At 51.3% G+C, this 16,465-nt stretch overlaps 1 protein-coding gene across 2 annotated transcripts in view; it reads left to right on the top strand.

Moving 5' to 3' along the window:
• Positions 1–9,449, top strand: part of LOC119929730 (heat shock factor protein 3-like) — a 51,141-nt gene extending 41,692 nt beyond the window's left edge. The window contains exons 10-13 of one of the 2 annotated variants that reach the window (XM_038747978.1): positions 2,038–2,143; positions 2,463–2,528; positions 8,233–8,299; positions 8,782–9,449. In XM_038747978.1, the coding sequence (XP_038603906.1) occupies positions 2,038–2,143; positions 2,463–2,528; positions 8,233–8,299; positions 8,782–9,116 (574 nt within the window). In that variant the 3' untranslated portion in view covers positions 9,117–9,449. Of the gene's footprint in view, positions 1–2,037; positions 2,144–2,462; positions 2,529–8,232; positions 8,300–8,742 lie in introns of both variants that reach the window. The other variant, XM_038747977.1, reaches the window with a different exon arrangement.
• The last annotated feature ends 7,016 nt before the right edge of the window (positions 9,450–16,465 follow it).

Below are 16,465 nucleotides of genomic sequence, written 5' to 3'. Positions count from 1 at the left end.
TCGTTGCAGGCGGGGACTGTGTCTGTTATATTGTAACCTGGTAACCTCCCCAGCACTTAGAACAGTGCTTTGCACATAGTAAGCGCTTAATAAATGCCATCATTATTATTATATTGTTATACTATTGTTATACTATAGTATTGTTATACTATACTATATTGTTATACTATTGTTATACTATACTATTATATTGTTATACTATACAAGTTGGCAACATATAGAGACGGTCCCTACCCAACAGCGGGCTCACAGTATAGAAGGGGGAGACAGAGAACAAAACAAAACATATTAACAAAATGAAATAAATAGAATAAATATGTACAAGTAAAATAAATAGAGTAATAAATACGTACAGACATATATGCATATATACAGGTGCTGTGGGGAGGGGACGGAGGTAAGGCTGGGGGCACTTACTATGTGCAAAGTACTGTTCTTAGTCCTGGGGAGGGTACAAGGTGATCAGGTTGTCCCACGGGGGGCTCACAGTCTTAATCCCCATTTTACAGATGAGGTAACTGAGGCACAGTGAAGTGACTTGCCCAAAGTCACACAGCTGACAAGCGGCGGAGCCGGAATTTGAACCCATGACCTCCGACTCCAAAGCCCGGGCTCTTTCCACTGAGCCACGCTGCTTCTCTAAGCATTAAGCAGTAAGCGTTCAGTAAATGTGATTGAGAGTATTTATCAAGCGCGCGCTTCCTACGCGCCATGCACTCTACTAAGGTAAGCAGGCTGGACACAGTTCCTGTCCCTCATCGGACTCACAGGGAGAACAGGTATTGAGTCCCCATTTTGCAGATGAGGAAACTGAGGCCCGGAAAAAAGCAGTCCGTCAACCTGGGGGATGTCGGAGAACTCCCCTCGGTCGGTTGCCGGAGGTGGAAGCGTTGCAGTCCGGACTGCAGCGGTCCTGGGTATTAAAGAGGAGCGGGTTTCTGGTCGGACCTTGGCTTTCTAAGCCAGAGAGGTTGCAACAAGAGCCAGGAGCGAGTTCCCCACAGATGGGGAAGTGACGGGGTTCATGGGGCACCCGAGGGGCCCGGGCCGCAGCGGGATTCTCGTACGGAGGCTGAGGGGGCCAGTCCCTCCGTCCCCCTTTTTTTGGTCCTTGTGGTCGGGGTGCCCCTGATAGTAATGACAATCACTATCGTTGTCGTCAGCACGGAGAAGGTGCCAAATAGTTAATCAGGTTGGACACAATCCCTGTCCCTCCTGGGGCTCACAGGCTAAGTAGGAGGGAAAGCTGATATTGAATCCCCATTTTACAGATGAGGAAACTGAGTGACTCAGCTGAGGTTACATAGAAAGCCAGCGACGGAGCTCGGACTAAACATCCGACTCCCCCGTCCGGGCTCTTTCCCCTTTTCGGGAGTTCTGGCTAGAGTTACATGAGCTCTCACCAACAAACACGTTCTGCCCGCTCCCATACAGTGACAGAGGGATGGTCTTTAGCAGAAAAATGCCGGATCGCGTGGGATTTGTGTTCCAGAGACGTGACAGGGCCTTGTGGAAAGAGCACAGTCCTGGAAGTCAAGAGCCCTGGGTTCTGACCCCCGCCCTTCCATTTCCCCGCTGTGGGATCTCGAGCAAATCACTTGCCTCGGTTTCCTCACCTGGAAAATGGGGACAAAATATCTATACTTCCTCCCTCTTAGAATCACTTGCCTCGGTTTCCTCACCTGGAAAATGGGGACAAAATATCTATACTTCCTCCCTCTTAGAATCACTTGCCTCGGTTTCCTCACCTGGAAAATGGGGACAAAATATCTATACTTCCTCCCTCTTAGACTCTGAGCCCTGTATGGGATGGTGACTGGGTCTGATTGTACCCACCCTAGTGCTTGGCCCAAAGGAAGCACTGGAAAGATACCGCGGTTAGGATCGAACTGGGTCGAGAAGGATTATTGTGTGATGTGGAATTTCCCCCAGCCGTTGGCTGTTGGCTCGTCCGGTTGTCCTTCCCGCTCCGTCCCCGCGCTCCCCCGACCTGCTCTCCGCAGGGTCGGTTGAGCGGTTCCCGATTTGTCTCCGAAGGGACGAGATGCAGGATTTTCTGAACTGCATTGAAGCCAACCTAGAGGAGCTGCAGTCGATGCTGTCGGGGAAGAAACTGAATTACGGTTCCGAGGGCGTCAGTGAGGTAAGCGACCCGGTTCCTCTTTCGGGTGAGTCACCAGCCCGATCCCAGTGAACGGAGAAAGACTGGGATGGGTGTCTCGGCCCGAGGTTAAGCAGAGCAGCTTTTGAATTGAGAAGCGGACCTTCCCGGAGATGAAGGGTGAGGGGCCGGTTCTTTAGTTGCTCCGGAAATAAGAGGTTCGGATCTCCTGGCTAAAGGCAGCCGAAGCCGGAGCCGTGGTTCTTACCAGGCTCGCCGGACACCTTTATCAGCCAGAGCCCCCCAAAATCGAGGAACACGTCGACTGCGTGTTTTATCTCACCAGCCTTTCATTCCGTAGGCTCTCAGTCCCGAGTGTCCCGTTTTGAGGAGGAATGAGACCGAGACGTCACCCAGAATGACAGAGGTGAGAGCGGAAGGCTTTGGATGGGATTTCTACGAGGGGTCCGTGAGCGTGACTGTCTACAGAGAGGGGGGCATTGGTCTCCTGTGGCCCAGTGGTTGACCAGGGTCACCCAGCTCACTCGCTCTCCTATCCCTTCGCCGATCGCATCCCACTAACCCATAGCCCTGGATCACCATAGAGTGCTGCTCCTGGAAATCTAGATATCAGGCCAGCCTTTTCCACCTCCAGTTCTTCCTTACCCTGCCCTCTCCTCTGCCTGAAATCTTATTTCTCCATCCTTATCAACTCCCATACCCATTACCCACGCTAGTTTCAGATTTTTAACTCCCTCCTCAAACCCCCTGTTCCCCGGCCTTCCCCATCTTACCCCAATGACCCGTCCATGTACTTTGAGTAAATTGAAACTATCAGGCGTGCCCTCCCTAAAATCTCCCCTGCTCCTCTCCAGTCCTTCCCTTCTCCTGCCCCTTCTTCAACTCGCCCATCTTTCCCAACATTTTCTCAAAAAGAGATATCCTGCCTCCCCTCAAAAATCCACCCCCCCACCTCCATTCTGTCACACCACATCAAAGCTCTTGCCCCCTCCCTTCTTCCACCCCTGACCGCCATCTTGAACCGTTCGCTCTCCAGTGGCTTTTTCTCCACGGCTTATTGCCCATCTCCCTCTACCATTCCTCTCCAAACTCCTTAAATGAATTATCCGAGCTTGCTGCCTCCACTTCCTCCCCTTCAGTTCTCTCCTTAACCCCCTCCAATCTAGCTGCTGCCTCCATCACTCTACAGAAACTGGCCCCTCAGAGATCACCAAGGGTTTCCTTCTTGCCAAATTCAGTGGCCTCTACTCTTTCCTAATCTTCCTTGACCTTTCAGTTGCCTTCTCCTGGAAACTTTATGCAACCTTGGCTTCACTTGATACTGTCCTGTCCTGGTTCTACTCCTGTCCCTCCGAGACTCCCGTCTCTCCGGCCATTCAATCTCAGTCCCTGTCATGGGATTCTCCTCTGCCGTCTACCTCCTAACTGTGGGAGTCCCTGAAGACTCAATTCTGGGTCCCCTTCTGTTCTCCATCTACACCAGTTCTCCTGGAGAACTCATTCGTTCCCATGGCTTCAACTACTGTCTCTGTGCGGGTGATTCCTAAATCTACATCTCCAGCCCTGATCTATCGCCTTTTCTTGCCTCCTTACATTTCCTCCTGCCTTTAGGGCATCTCCACTTGAATGTCCTGTCAACACCTCAAACTCAACATGTCCAGAACAGTACTTATTTTCCCATCAAAGTAGACGGCACCCCCATCTTCCCTGTCTCTCACAAGCCCATATCTCTGGCGTTATCATCAACTCATCTCATTCAACCCGTATATTCAGTCTGTCACCAGAGCCTGTCTGTTCAACCTTCATAACATCGCTATAACCTGCCCTTTCCTCTCCATCCCAACTGCTACCACGTTAATCGAAGCACTTGTGTTTTCCCGCCTTGATTACTGCATCAGCCTCCTGGCTGAATTCACTGCCTTCCATCTCTCACAGCTCCAATCTCCGGTCACTCTGCTGCCCAGATCACTTGTCTACAAAAACATTCAGTTCATGTTTCCCCACTCCTCAGGAACCTCCAGCGGTTGCCCATCCACCTCCACATCAAACAGAAGCTCCTCACCATCGGCTTTAAAGCAGTCACCTCGCCCCCTCCTCCTTCCACCGTGCTGCTCTTCTTCTGAAACCCAGTCCACACCCATTGCTCCTCTAATCCAACTTAACCACTGTACCTCCATCTCATCTATCCCATTGCCGTCTTCTGGCCTGGATCACCCTCCCTCTTCCTGTCCTCCCCACCTTGAAGCCTGGAGACCTTCACCGACGAAGCCCTCGTTTCCTTTTCTCCCCACTCACTTCTGTGTCGACCTTTCACTTGGATTTGCCCGCTTTATCCGTCCCACCCTCAGCTCCACAGCCCTTGTGTACATATCGGTAGTTTATTATATCAGTGACTATCTCCCTCTCTAGACCGTGTGCTCTGTAAGCGCTCAGTAAACACGACTGATTGTTCCAGGCAACCTCGTTGGCAAGACTCAGTCGTAGGGCACAGGGAAGGATTGAAGGTTGGGCTTGCTCAGTGGGGAATAGGCCACCCCTTTTCACACTGAACTGACCACCTGGTATTGCCGTGATCTGCGTACTGTCCATGATCCCAGAAACCTTTGCCGCCTGGGGTCAGGCCGCCTCATGAACTTGCGACACTTGTGAATCTTGTGAAAGAAATCCTTTCTGGCCAAAGCGAGTTGAAAAATAGCCGGCATCTGCTCAGGTGGAGCAGACGCTAAAGGGGGTGACTTGGCTACATCACAGGGAATCACTATCCCCACCTTCAAAGCCTTATTGAAGACATCTCCTCCAAGATGCCTTCCCTGATTAAGCCCTCATTTCCTCTTCTCCCACTCCCTTCTGCGTTGCCCAGCCCCCCAGCACTTATGTCCGTGTCTGTAATTTTTGTATTTATATTAGCATCTGTCTCTAGACTCTAAGTTCGTTGCAGATAGGGATTGTGTCTGTTATATTGTTGTGTTGCACCCTCCCAAGCGCTTAGTACAGTGCCGTGCGCACAGTAAGCGCTCAGTAAATATGATTGATAGATCAGTCATGGTAATTGTGGTATTTGTTAAATACCTGTGGGCCAAGGAGTGTGCTAAGTGATGGGGTAGAGATAATATCAGAACAGACACAGTCAAAGAGCCTAGGTAATTCATCCACATTTTACAGAGGAGGAGACTGAGGCCCAGAGAAATACATTAACGTGCCCAAGGTCAACCAGCATTTCCTGATTCCGAGCTCGGGTTCTTTCCACTAGGCCACGTCTCGGTGGCTGCATCATCTTCGCTTCTGTTCCCACTCGTCCCCTCCCTCGCCCTCCCTGGTGCCCGCAGAGCCAACAACCAGTAGGAGCCTGGTTGAAGTGGGAGAACTTTTTGTAAAAGCGAGGGTCAGCCTTAGGGGGCATGGAGGGTCGGTCCCGGGGAGAGGTGCGTTGGGAATTGGGTAGTTGGAAGGCAGGGTAATAATAATAATAATAATAACAATAATAATAATAATAATAATAATAATAATGGCATTTATTAAGTGCTTACTATGTGCAAAGCACTGTTCTAAGCGCTGGAGGGGGATACAAGGTGATCAGGTTGTCCCACACGGGGCTCACAGTCTTCATCCCCATTGTACAGATGAGGTAACTGAGACCCAGAGAAGTGAAGTGACTTGCCCAAAGTCACACAGCTGACAATTGGCGGAGCCGGGATTTGAACCCATGAACTCTGACTCCAAAGCCCGGGCTCTTTCCACTGAGCCACGCTGCTTCTCATTCATTCAATTGTATTTATTGAGCGCTTACTGTGTGCAGAGCACTGTATTAAGCGCTTGGGAAGTACAAGTACAAGTTGGCCTTGGCCTGGAGAAATCGGCTGCTAATTAGAGAAGCAGCGTGGCTCAGTGGAAAAGAGCCTGGGCTTTGGAGTCAGAGGTTGTGGGTTCAAATTCCTGCTCCGCCACTTGTCAGCTGTGTGACTCTGGGCAAATGACTTCACTTCTCTAGGCCTCAGTTCCCTCATCTGTAAAATTGGGATTAAAATTGTGTGAGCCCCCCGTGGGACAACCTGATCACCTTGTAACCTCCCCAGAGCTTAAAACAGTGCTTTGCACATAGTTAGCGCTTAATAAATGCTATCATTATTATTATTATTATAATTAAGACACTGTAATGGGTAGGTCTGAGCCTCTTCCCTGACCCTGTGGCTGGCATCAACGAAGGTGCCCCTTGGCTTTTCTGGCATGCCCAAAGGCATGATTTCAGGGAGCAGCAGGAAAGGGAATTAGTATCTCGGCTTGAAACTTGGCCGCAGGGCCACAGGCCCCAGCGTCCGGGGAGCGACTGGCCTTGTCCCGGCCTTGCCGAAGCCGATCCCGATCCTTAGTTTGCCAGAAATGGCAGTGAAGAAAGGGATGGGTCAGACTGTGAGCCCGTTGTTGGGTAGGGACCGTCTCTATACGTTGCCAGCTTATAATTCCCAAGCGCTTAGTACAGTGCTGTGCACACAGTAAGCGCTCAATAAATACAATTGAATGAATGAGTGGGTCACCAGCGTGTGCTGAGCCGCTCTGGATCTCGGAAAATTCTCGGCTTCCTCCTGGGCACAGCAGGTAACTGCTGCTCACCTGGGCCACGTCTCCCCCGTTTCTGCTGGGCCGCTCTTCCCACGTGGAAGCCGCCGGGCCCCCATCAATCAATCAATCGTATTTATTGAGCGCTTACTGTGTGCAGAGCACTGTACAGAGCAGAGCAGAGCATCCGCTCCCCCGCACCGCGACGGAACGGCCCCGACAAAGGGTGTCTCGGGCTAGGATTCCCAACGGGGACTGGATCGAAGGGATGCCTTCCCCTCTCCCTTCCCCTTGCTAAGTAAACCGGGAGATGTTGCCGGCACAGATCTAATATAGATCTGACTTTAGAAATCCTACAAGCTCCAAGTCTCTGGAAGCCCCTGAGCCTGGTTTTCTCAAAGGACAAGAAAACAGCCACCTTAAAGGGATTCAAGCAGGAATGAAGGTTCTCGTGCCTCGTTAACATTTTCATTCATTCGGTCGTATTTATTGAGCGCTTACTGTGTGCAAAGCACTGTAACAATAAACAGACACATTCCCTGCCCAAAACTAGCTAACATTTCCAAAGTGATCTGCATTGGCCTCAAAGTATAGACCTTTGGCACTAGAACTGATCTGAGATTTGTTAAGCACTTACTATGTATATATACCTGTATATATGTTTGTACATATTTATTACTCTATTTTACTTGTACATATTTATTCTATTTATTTTATTTTGTTAATATGTTTTGTTTTGTTGTCTGTCTCCCCCTTCTAGACTGTGAGCCTGCTGTTGGGTAGGGACCGTCTCTATACGTTGCCAACTTGTACTTCCCAAGCGCTTAGTACAGTGCTCTGTACACAGTAAGCGCTCAATAAATACGATTGAATGAATGAATGAAAGAAGCAGCGGGGCCTGGAGGGAAAGAGCACGGAGTTGGGTGTCGGGAGACCTGGGTCCTAATCCCGGTTCTACCGTTTACGTGCTGGGTGACCTAAGGCAAGTTCCTTCACCTCTCTGTGCCTCAGTGTCTTTGTCTGTAAAACGGGAATTCAGTACCTGTTCTTTCTCATTCATTTCATTCATTCAATCGTATTTATTGAGCGCTTACTCTGTGCAGAGCACTGTACTAAGCACGTGGAAAGTACAAGTTGGCAACATATAGAGGCAGTCTCCCCCATAGATTCTGTGTTCCATATGGAACAGGGGCTGTGTCTGATCTGGTTTTGTCTACCCCAGCAGTGTGTCCGACTCAATTTCCTTGTGTCCACCCCAGTGCTTAGTACAGTGCCTGGCACTTAGTAAGCGCTTAACAAACACTACCATAATTATTATTCACAACACAATGCTTGGCACACAGGAAGCCCTTCACAAACACCCCTGTTACTACTGTGGGCCCGTTGTTGGGCAGGGATTGTCTCTGTCTGTTGCCAAATTGTACTTTCCAAGCACTTAGTACAGTGTTCTGCACACAGTAAGCGCTCAAATGCAATCGAATGAATGGATATTACTAGCATCGATATCACTATTATCATCTATTTATAGCTGTCCCGTTGCCTTTTCCCCCCTCCAGGGTCTGGCTTCAATAAAAAATGTTGAAGAAGGAGGCATGAGTGAGTTGGGAGCAGCAGAGAACAAAGGTGGGTGTCTGCCGTTTTGGACATTTTTGAGAAAGAAGCGGGGGAATCCCAGGGGTCCCAAGCGAGGGAAGGAGGACGGTGGGGATGGGGGCTACTGGAGGAGTATCAGCCTTGGTTTGGGCAGTCGGTCCCAGCGAGGGTCCGGGCGGTCGGTTGGAGATTTCCCGAAGGAGGCGGCCGGCGGAGGCGGCATTCCACAGCCGTGCCGTTCCCCGGCCTGGGCGGCCTCCAAATCCCGGCTGAATCCCACCGGGGACCCGAACCGAGGAATGGGGGTGGAAAGATGGGATGGGCGATCCCTTCCAGGCGAGTGGCACTGCCCACGGTTCTTCCAGGCAGAGCCCTTGGACTTCCAGTAAACCACCAGAGGGTCAAAGGGCACGGGAGCAGAGCCAGACTGGAGCTGAGCTGCCGGATTAGCCGTTTTCCCCCTCCCCCCGCAGCTCCCAGACCTGACGGGGCCCAGAACTTTCTTCCCACAGACATGCAGCTGGTACAGTACATTGGCAACCCGCTGCTTTCCCTGTTCGAAGAGCTGCCCACCAGCGAAAGCGGAGAGGACCCTCAGGACACCAAAGACTTTCTCTTCCCCGAGCCGGAAGGCAAGAGGGCCCTGCCGTCTGCCGGGGGCGACCCCGACCCCCTGTCCTTCGGGACGCTGGCCCCCCAGGAGGAGTGCGTGAGTCCCCTTGGGCCCTACGAGCTGCCCCCGCTGTCCGACGACTCCAGTGGGGAGTACAAACTGTTCCCCCTGCTGCTGCTCAGCCCGGTGGCCAACTTCATCGAGGAAGCCTCCGAAATTGAGCACACCACGTGAGGCCGAGGCCCACCCTCCGCCCACCCACCGCCCCGCGGGGTACAAGCCGGGGCCCGTATGCTGGCTCGGGATTCTCTCCCCCGACCCCTCGGGCTCCGGATCCTGCGGGGGCTCGGCCCGCGCCACCCCCTTCGCTCCTCCCACCCCCACCCGCCGCCCCTGGGCCAGAAGCCGGCTGGGGCCCTTGGCAAGAAAGGCGACCATCATGAGGGAGCGAGAATAAAGTCCCTACCGAAGCTCCCTCTGCCCCGAGACCCTTCTCACCGTCCTTCTCGACTTGGGGAGAGCGCTTTCTGAGAAGTGGCAGAGCTTGGCACTTTCCTGTCTGCAGGGGCCGGGGGCCCCTGGGGCCCCGTGGGAGGCCGGTCGCCGGGGTCCCCCGGCCGGGCGGATCGCCTCCTTGGCAGGACAGGGTGGGCCCTCCCTCCATTGGTCGCAGGGAGATGTGTTCGCGTATCGCCAGAGCGCTTTTTTCTACTCAAACTTGCCTCTAGTTTTGTTACTGAAAAATATTCTTTTCCTATGGAAAATGGACTTTTTAATAACCCGGGGTGTTACCTTTCCATCCTGATGGTCGGCCAGAGTGGCAGGGGAAGACGGGCAGCCCACCCGGGGCCAGCTCTCGGGCCACGGCTTGCGCCTGCAGGGACTCTCCCGGGCTGGCTTGGGGAAGCCCACAGCGTGTCGCCCGAAGGACGATGAGTTTGTGGTGACACATCAGCCGGTGGAACGGCTCAGCGCTTAGAACAGTGCTCTGCGCGTAGTGAGCGCTTAACAAATGCCATCGTTATTATTCCTTTGGCCCCACAACCCGTGGGTCGGTATTGACCGCTTCCTGGGTTCGACGTAAGCCCCGCGCGTACTCGCCCCGGGCGCTTGGAGCCTCCTGCAACAGTCCTGTCTGTCGCCCCTCCGATTCTCAGTCACCGATAGTCACCCTTCCGCAGCAGGCGGGTTGTCGGAGCAACCGCCGTTAGTCAACGGGTAGATTATAGTGTTTCTCTTACGAGCATTGTAAATGCAAGAGCTATTTAAGGCTTACACAAACTCTGTATAAATAAAGGTTGAGACCGAGATTGTCCTCATTCCGTTGGGCTTCCTCCCATTCCTCTCCTGCACTGTGTTTGCACCTCCTCGCCCTACTTAGGCTGGATTTGTTAGCCGGCCCAACCCCTTTCGGGGGAAGCCCGCAGCTCAGTATTTGAGGGTGGAGACGAGGCGAGTAGAGCACGGGTTTCTGAGGTGAGGACGGGGACCCAGAGGGGCTTCTAGACTGTGAGCCCGCTGTTGGGTAGGGACCGTCTCTATATGTTGCCAACTTGTCCTTCCCAAGTGCTTAGTACAGTGCTCTACACTCAGTAAACACTCAATAAATGCGATTGAATGAATGAATGAATGAGTGAATGAATGGGAGAGCCCCTCTAGACTGTAAACTCATTGTGGGCGGGGAATGTGTCTACCAACTCTGTTGTACTCTCCCAATCACTTAGTACAGTGCTCTGAACATGGTAAGCTCTCAATAAATATGATTGGGGGATAGGTATAATAATAAATAATATGTGGTATTTCAGCACTTACCATATTGTCAAGGACTGTTCTAAGTGCTAGGAAAGGTACCGCGCTCAGCACACAGTAAGCGCTCGATAAATAAGATTAAATGAAAGAATGAATACAAGGTACAGTTTCTGTCCCACACAGGGCTCACAGTCTAAGAGGGAGAACGGATATCGAATCCCCATTTTACAGATGAGGTGGCAGGCGCAGAGGAGTGAAGTGCCTTGCCCGTGGTCGCACAGGAGGCAAGGGGCAGAGCCGGGATTTGTACCCCAGGTGCTCCGACACCCAGGCCTGGGCTCTTCCTGCTAGGCCGCGTTGCTTCTAGTTGAAGGGGGTGAAGTGGTGGAATGATGCAGTTACCCAGGGCAACTTGTCGGAGATCTTGAAGATGTAAGATGGGAGTCGGCCGGTTTTCCACCCGGTAACGGGAGAGATCGGGAACAAAGAGAGGGGCGACCAGTCTGCACCCTTGAGCAATCACTCTGGCTCAAGGGGTCGAACTAATCCGGACAGTTGAATTTATTCCAACGGATTTTATTTTCCAAATCCCTGGAGTCAAAGGTCAGTGCCGGACAAAGCCCACCCAATTCACAGAGTCCCTCCTGGTTAGATTGCGGGGGATTCGTCCAGCGCTAGCCGCAAGACCCACTAAAGGCCCACGGGCTCTCCACCAGTAAGCCAAAAGTCCACGCTTCAGGCCATGGGAGCAACTTGGCTGGCCATTCTCGTTTCCCGTTATGGAGAAGCCTGTCTTCTAAAATGAGAACCGGGAGAGTCAAAATTAGAAAGTGAGGAGGAGGTTGGTTGGTTGGTTGGTTGCCTCTGTTCCTCTCCCATTGCTCCGAAGCAGCTGAGGAAAGGGCAGGGGTTTCTAGCTACGTGACCCTCCCCAGTGTCTCTTAGGAGCTGCGGGATGGGGGTCCAGAGGGAGGAACCCAGATTTCCCAGAGTGGGATTGGGAAAAGGGAGAGTGAAAACTGGGGGGAGGTGGGCGGGGGTGGGGGCTTGGCTGGGTTGAGAAGCAGTCAGGGAGTTGTCGTTTTTCCTCAGGGAAGCAGCGTGGCATAGCGGATAGGGCACGGGCCTCGGAGTCAGAAGGTCATGGGTTCTAATCCCGGCTCCGCCACTTGTCTGCCGTGTGGCCTTGGGCAAGTCTTCCCCGTGCCTCAGTTACCTCACCTGTAAATTGGGGATTAAGACCGTGAACCCCAAGTGGGATAGGGACTGCGTCTAGTCCACTTTGCTTCTATCCACCCCAGCACTCAGTACAGTGCCTGGTACATAGGAAGCACTTAACAAATGCCGTAATTTATCATTAGTAGTATTATTAGGGGGGTGTTTAGGGGCTCCGTCCCCCATTCGAGTCTTGGCTCAAGTTCTAAGCCGCATGTGGAGAAGAAACGGAGCGGCGTTCACAGAAACGCATCTTGTCCTTTGCCTGGAGCTCTTCCCCCACCACTAGCGTAAAGTTGTTGGGAGCTGGGAGTCCAGCCGAAGCGCCGGGTTAACACGGGGCCTCATGGAACAGTGCTCAAGCGCTTAGTACGCACACAGGAAGCGCCCAATAAATACGAATGAATGAAAGGAGCTAAAGCCCAGAGGCCTCGGGCTCTGGATGGTCGGGGGGTGGGGGAGGGAATCACCAAATGATGCCAACCCCAGTTGCCCTAGTTCCCAAGTCCAGCACGACTGGATGAAACGTGCTTTTCAGTCGGTCAGCGCTGTATGCAACACTCCTCTCACGTGCTTAGGAACATGTAATGCAAATGGTATTGGCAGGCGTGATCCCTGCCCACAAGGAGCATATGATCTTCAGTCTTTCCCCTCAATCTACCAATCAATCTGCGCATCAGGCAGAAACTCCTCACCCTGGGCCTCAAGGCTGTCCATCCCCTCGCCCCCTCCTACCTCACCTCCCTTCTCTCCTTCTCCAGCCCAGTCCGCACCCTCCGCTCCTCTGCCGCTAATCTCCTCGCCGTGCCTCGTTCTCGCCTGTCCCGCCGTCGACCCCCGGCCCACGTCCTCCCCCGGGCCTGGAATGCCCTCCCTCTGCCCATCCGCCCAGCTAGCTCTCTTCCTCCCTTCAAGGCCCTACTGAGAGCTCACCTCTTCCAGGAGGCCTTCCCACACTGAGCCCCTTCCTTCCTCTCCCCCTCGCCCCCCCCTCCATCCCCCTCATCTTACCTCCTTCCCTTCCCCACAGCACCTGTATATATGTATATATGTTCGTACATATTTATTACTCTATTTATTTTACTTGTACATATCTATTCTATTTTGTTAGTATGTTTGGTTTTGTTCTCTGTCTCCCCCTTTTAGACTGTGAGCCCACTGTTGGGTAGGGACTGTCTCTATATGTTGCCAACTTGTACTTCCCAAGCGCTTAGTACAGTGCTCTGCACACAGTAAGCGCTCAATAAATACGATTGATTGATTGAACCCCTCTCCCGGGATGGAACCCCCTCCGGACCCTATAGCTCTGGCCCGATGCCGGGGGCACCGGGTGGGAGATACGCGCCTGCCAAAGAACAACCGCTCCGGTCAGCCTGGTCCGGAAGGCCGCGGCTCATCTTCTTGGTGTTAGGAAGGGGAAAGAGCCACCCCGTCACCTCTTCCGTCCTCTCCTTGCCCTGCCCGGGGCCTCTGAGGGCACCAAACCCCCCAAAGCCCGGCTCCAGGGACCAAACTTGGTAAAAGGATGCTCGGGGTTCAGCATTCGCGCTTGCTCTCAGTCCCCACTGGGCCGGGAGAGGAGCGTGGGAGCCAACATTCAAATCAGCCCTCACTCAAATCATTCAAATCATCATTCAGATCATTCAAATCAGTCAGTCAACTAGTGGTATTTAATGAGTGCTTACCCTCAGGGCATTCATTCATTGTCAATCGTATTTAATAATAATAATGATGGCATTTATGAAGCGCTTACTACGTGCGAAGCACTGTTCTAGGCGCTGGGGAGGTTACAAGGTGATGAGAAGGAGTGTGGCTCAGCGGCAAGAGCCTGGGCTTTGGAGTCAGGGGTCATGGGTTCAAATCCCGGCTCCACCAATCGTCAGCTGTGTGACTTTGGACAACTCAATCAATCGTATTTATCGTAAATAAATCATATTTATTTAACTTCTCTGTGCCTCAGTTACCGCATCTGTAAAATGGGGATTAAGACTGTGAGCCCCCAGTGGGACAACCTGATCACCTTGTATCCTCTCCAGAGCTTAGAATAGTGCTTGGCATATAGTAAGCGCTTAACAAATGCCATCATTATTATTATTATTATTATCAGGTTGTCCCACGGGGGGGTTCACAGTCTTAATCCCCACAAAGTAAACACTCAAAAAATACGATTGAATGAATGAATTTATTTATTGAGCACTTACTGTGTGCAGACCACTACAGACCATATCACTTAAGTTCTCTTTCTCTATATGTTGCCAACTTGTACTTCCCAAGCGCTTAGTACAGTGCTCTGCACACAGTAAGCGCTCAGTGAATACGATTGAATGAATGAATGAATATAATTTATTTGTATTGATGTCTGTCCCCACCTCCCAGACTGTAAGCTCGTTGTGGGCAGGGAATGTGTCTGTTTATTGTTGCATTGTACTCTCACAAGTGCTTAGTGCAGCGCTCTGCACATATTAAGTGCTCAATAAATACAACTGAATGAATGAAAACACAATTTATGTAGTCAGTTAACCGGGGGAGAAGGTGCCAGTATCTTGATATTTCACTCATTCATTCATTCATTCATTCAATCTTATTTATTGAGCACTTACTGTGTGCAGAGCACTGTACTAAGCGCTTGGGAAGTACAAGTTGGCAGCATATACAGACGGTCCCTACCCAACAACTGGCTCACAGTCTAGAACGAAGCAGCATGGCTCAGTGGAAAGAGCTTTGGAGTCAGAGGTCATGGGTTTGAATCCCAGCTCTGCCAATTGTCAGCTGTGTGATTTTGGGCGAGTCACTTAACTTCTTTGGGCCTCAGTTCCCTCATCTGGAAAATGGGGATGAAGACTGTGAGCCCCCGTGGGACAACCTGATCACCTTGTAACCTCCCCAGAGCTTAGAATAATAATAATAATAATAATAATGATTGCATTTATTAAGCGCTTACTATGTACAAAGCACTGTTCTAAGCACTTGGGGGATACAAGGTAATCAGGTTGTCCCACGTGCTTTGCACATAGTAAGTGCTTAACAAATGTCATTATTATTATTATTATTACAGCAAAACAAAGCTTGATCATGAGATCTAATGGTATCCCCCTTCACATAGAGGCTCCCTGAAATTCTTTAGCCCTGGGCCCGTGGGGAGGTTAATACAGTCCTGCCTGTAGAGCCTGTTCAGTGTGACAGGTTTGACCTCCAAGGAGAATGATCTGCTGATGACCTACCTGACTAACTCTTAGCTTTTTAGGCCCTGAGTGATTTACTCTCTGCCCTCTCAGAGTTAGGAACTGTCACTGAGCCCCACCGCAGTCCACCCCGTAAATATTCCTATTTACCTATAAATCCACTGTGGGAGTAGCGTGGCCCAGTGGAAAGAGCCTGGGCTTGAGAGTCCCAGGGCGTGGGTTCTAATCCCAGCTCCGCAGCTTATCAGCTGTGTGACTTTGGGCAAGTCACTCAACTTCTCTGTGCTTCAGTTGCCTCATCTGTAAAATGGGGATGAAGACTAAAATACATACATAAAATAAATAAAATACAATACAATACAATAAAATAAAATACATGAAACAAATACAATTGATTGATTGATTGATCAATTGTGAGCCTGCCGCGGGACAACCTGATTACCTTGTTTCTACCGCTGCGCTTAGAACAGTGCTTGGCACTTAATAAGTGCTTGACAAATGCCATCATCATCATCATCATCATCACCATCACCACACCTCTCTCTGGGTTACCCTTGGACTTTCAGTAGCCTCTCTCTGGGTTACCCTTGGACTTTCAGTAGCACTAATTAGGAATTCGTTCATTCATTCATTCAATCGTATTTACTGAGCGCTTACTGTGTGCAGAGCACTGTGCTAAGCGCTTGGGAAGTTGGCAACTTATAGAGATGGTCCCTACCCAACAGTGGGCTCACAGTCTAGAAGTAAATCCTAGTTGCTATCGTTTCTCTAAAGGCCCCCCACCTCTGCCCGGCCGGCCTCCACATTTGGGTCGGCTATCAACACCTCTGTCCCTGCTCTCCCTCCCCACAAGCCACTTCCATCTTGGTCAACAAGACGGCAAGGAGTTTCTAAACCAAGAGGATTTCAGCAGCGTGGCTCACTGGGAAAGAGCATGGGCTTTGGAGTCAGAGGTCATGGGTTCAAATCCCGGCTCCGCCACTTGTCAGCTGTGTGACTTTTGGGCAAGTCACTTAACTTCTCTGTGCCTCAGTTCCCTCATCTGTAAAATGGGGATGAAGACTGTGAGCCCCACGTGGGACAACCTCATCACCTTGTATTCCCCCAGCGCTTAGAACAGTGCTTTGCACATAGTAAGTGCTTAATAAATGCCATTATTATTATTATTATTATTTCAGGAAGACCCAGGCTTGGCTTTGCTATTTGGCTAGCAGTCAGGCCTAATGGAAAGAGCCAGGGCCTGTAAGCCAAGACTGTGAGCCCACCGTTTGGTAGGGACTGTCTCTATATGTTGCCAACTTGTAGTTTCCAAGCGCTTAATACAGTGCTCTGCACACAGTAATCAATCAATCAATCAATCGTATTTATTGAGCGCTTACTGTGTGCAGAGCACTGGACTAAGCGCTTGGGAAGTCCAAGTTGGCAACATCTAGAGAC

The sequence above is a fragment of the Tachyglossus aculeatus genome, chromosome 6 (assembly GCF_015852505.1).
Source record: "Tachyglossus aculeatus isolate mTacAcu1 chromosome 6, mTacAcu1.pri, whole genome shotgun sequence".
Classification (NCBI taxonomy): Eukaryota; Metazoa; Chordata; class Mammalia; order Monotremata; family Tachyglossidae; genus Tachyglossus; species Tachyglossus aculeatus.
Note: the sequence above shows the minus strand (reverse complement) of the source record. Positions and strands in the feature narration are given on the sequence as shown.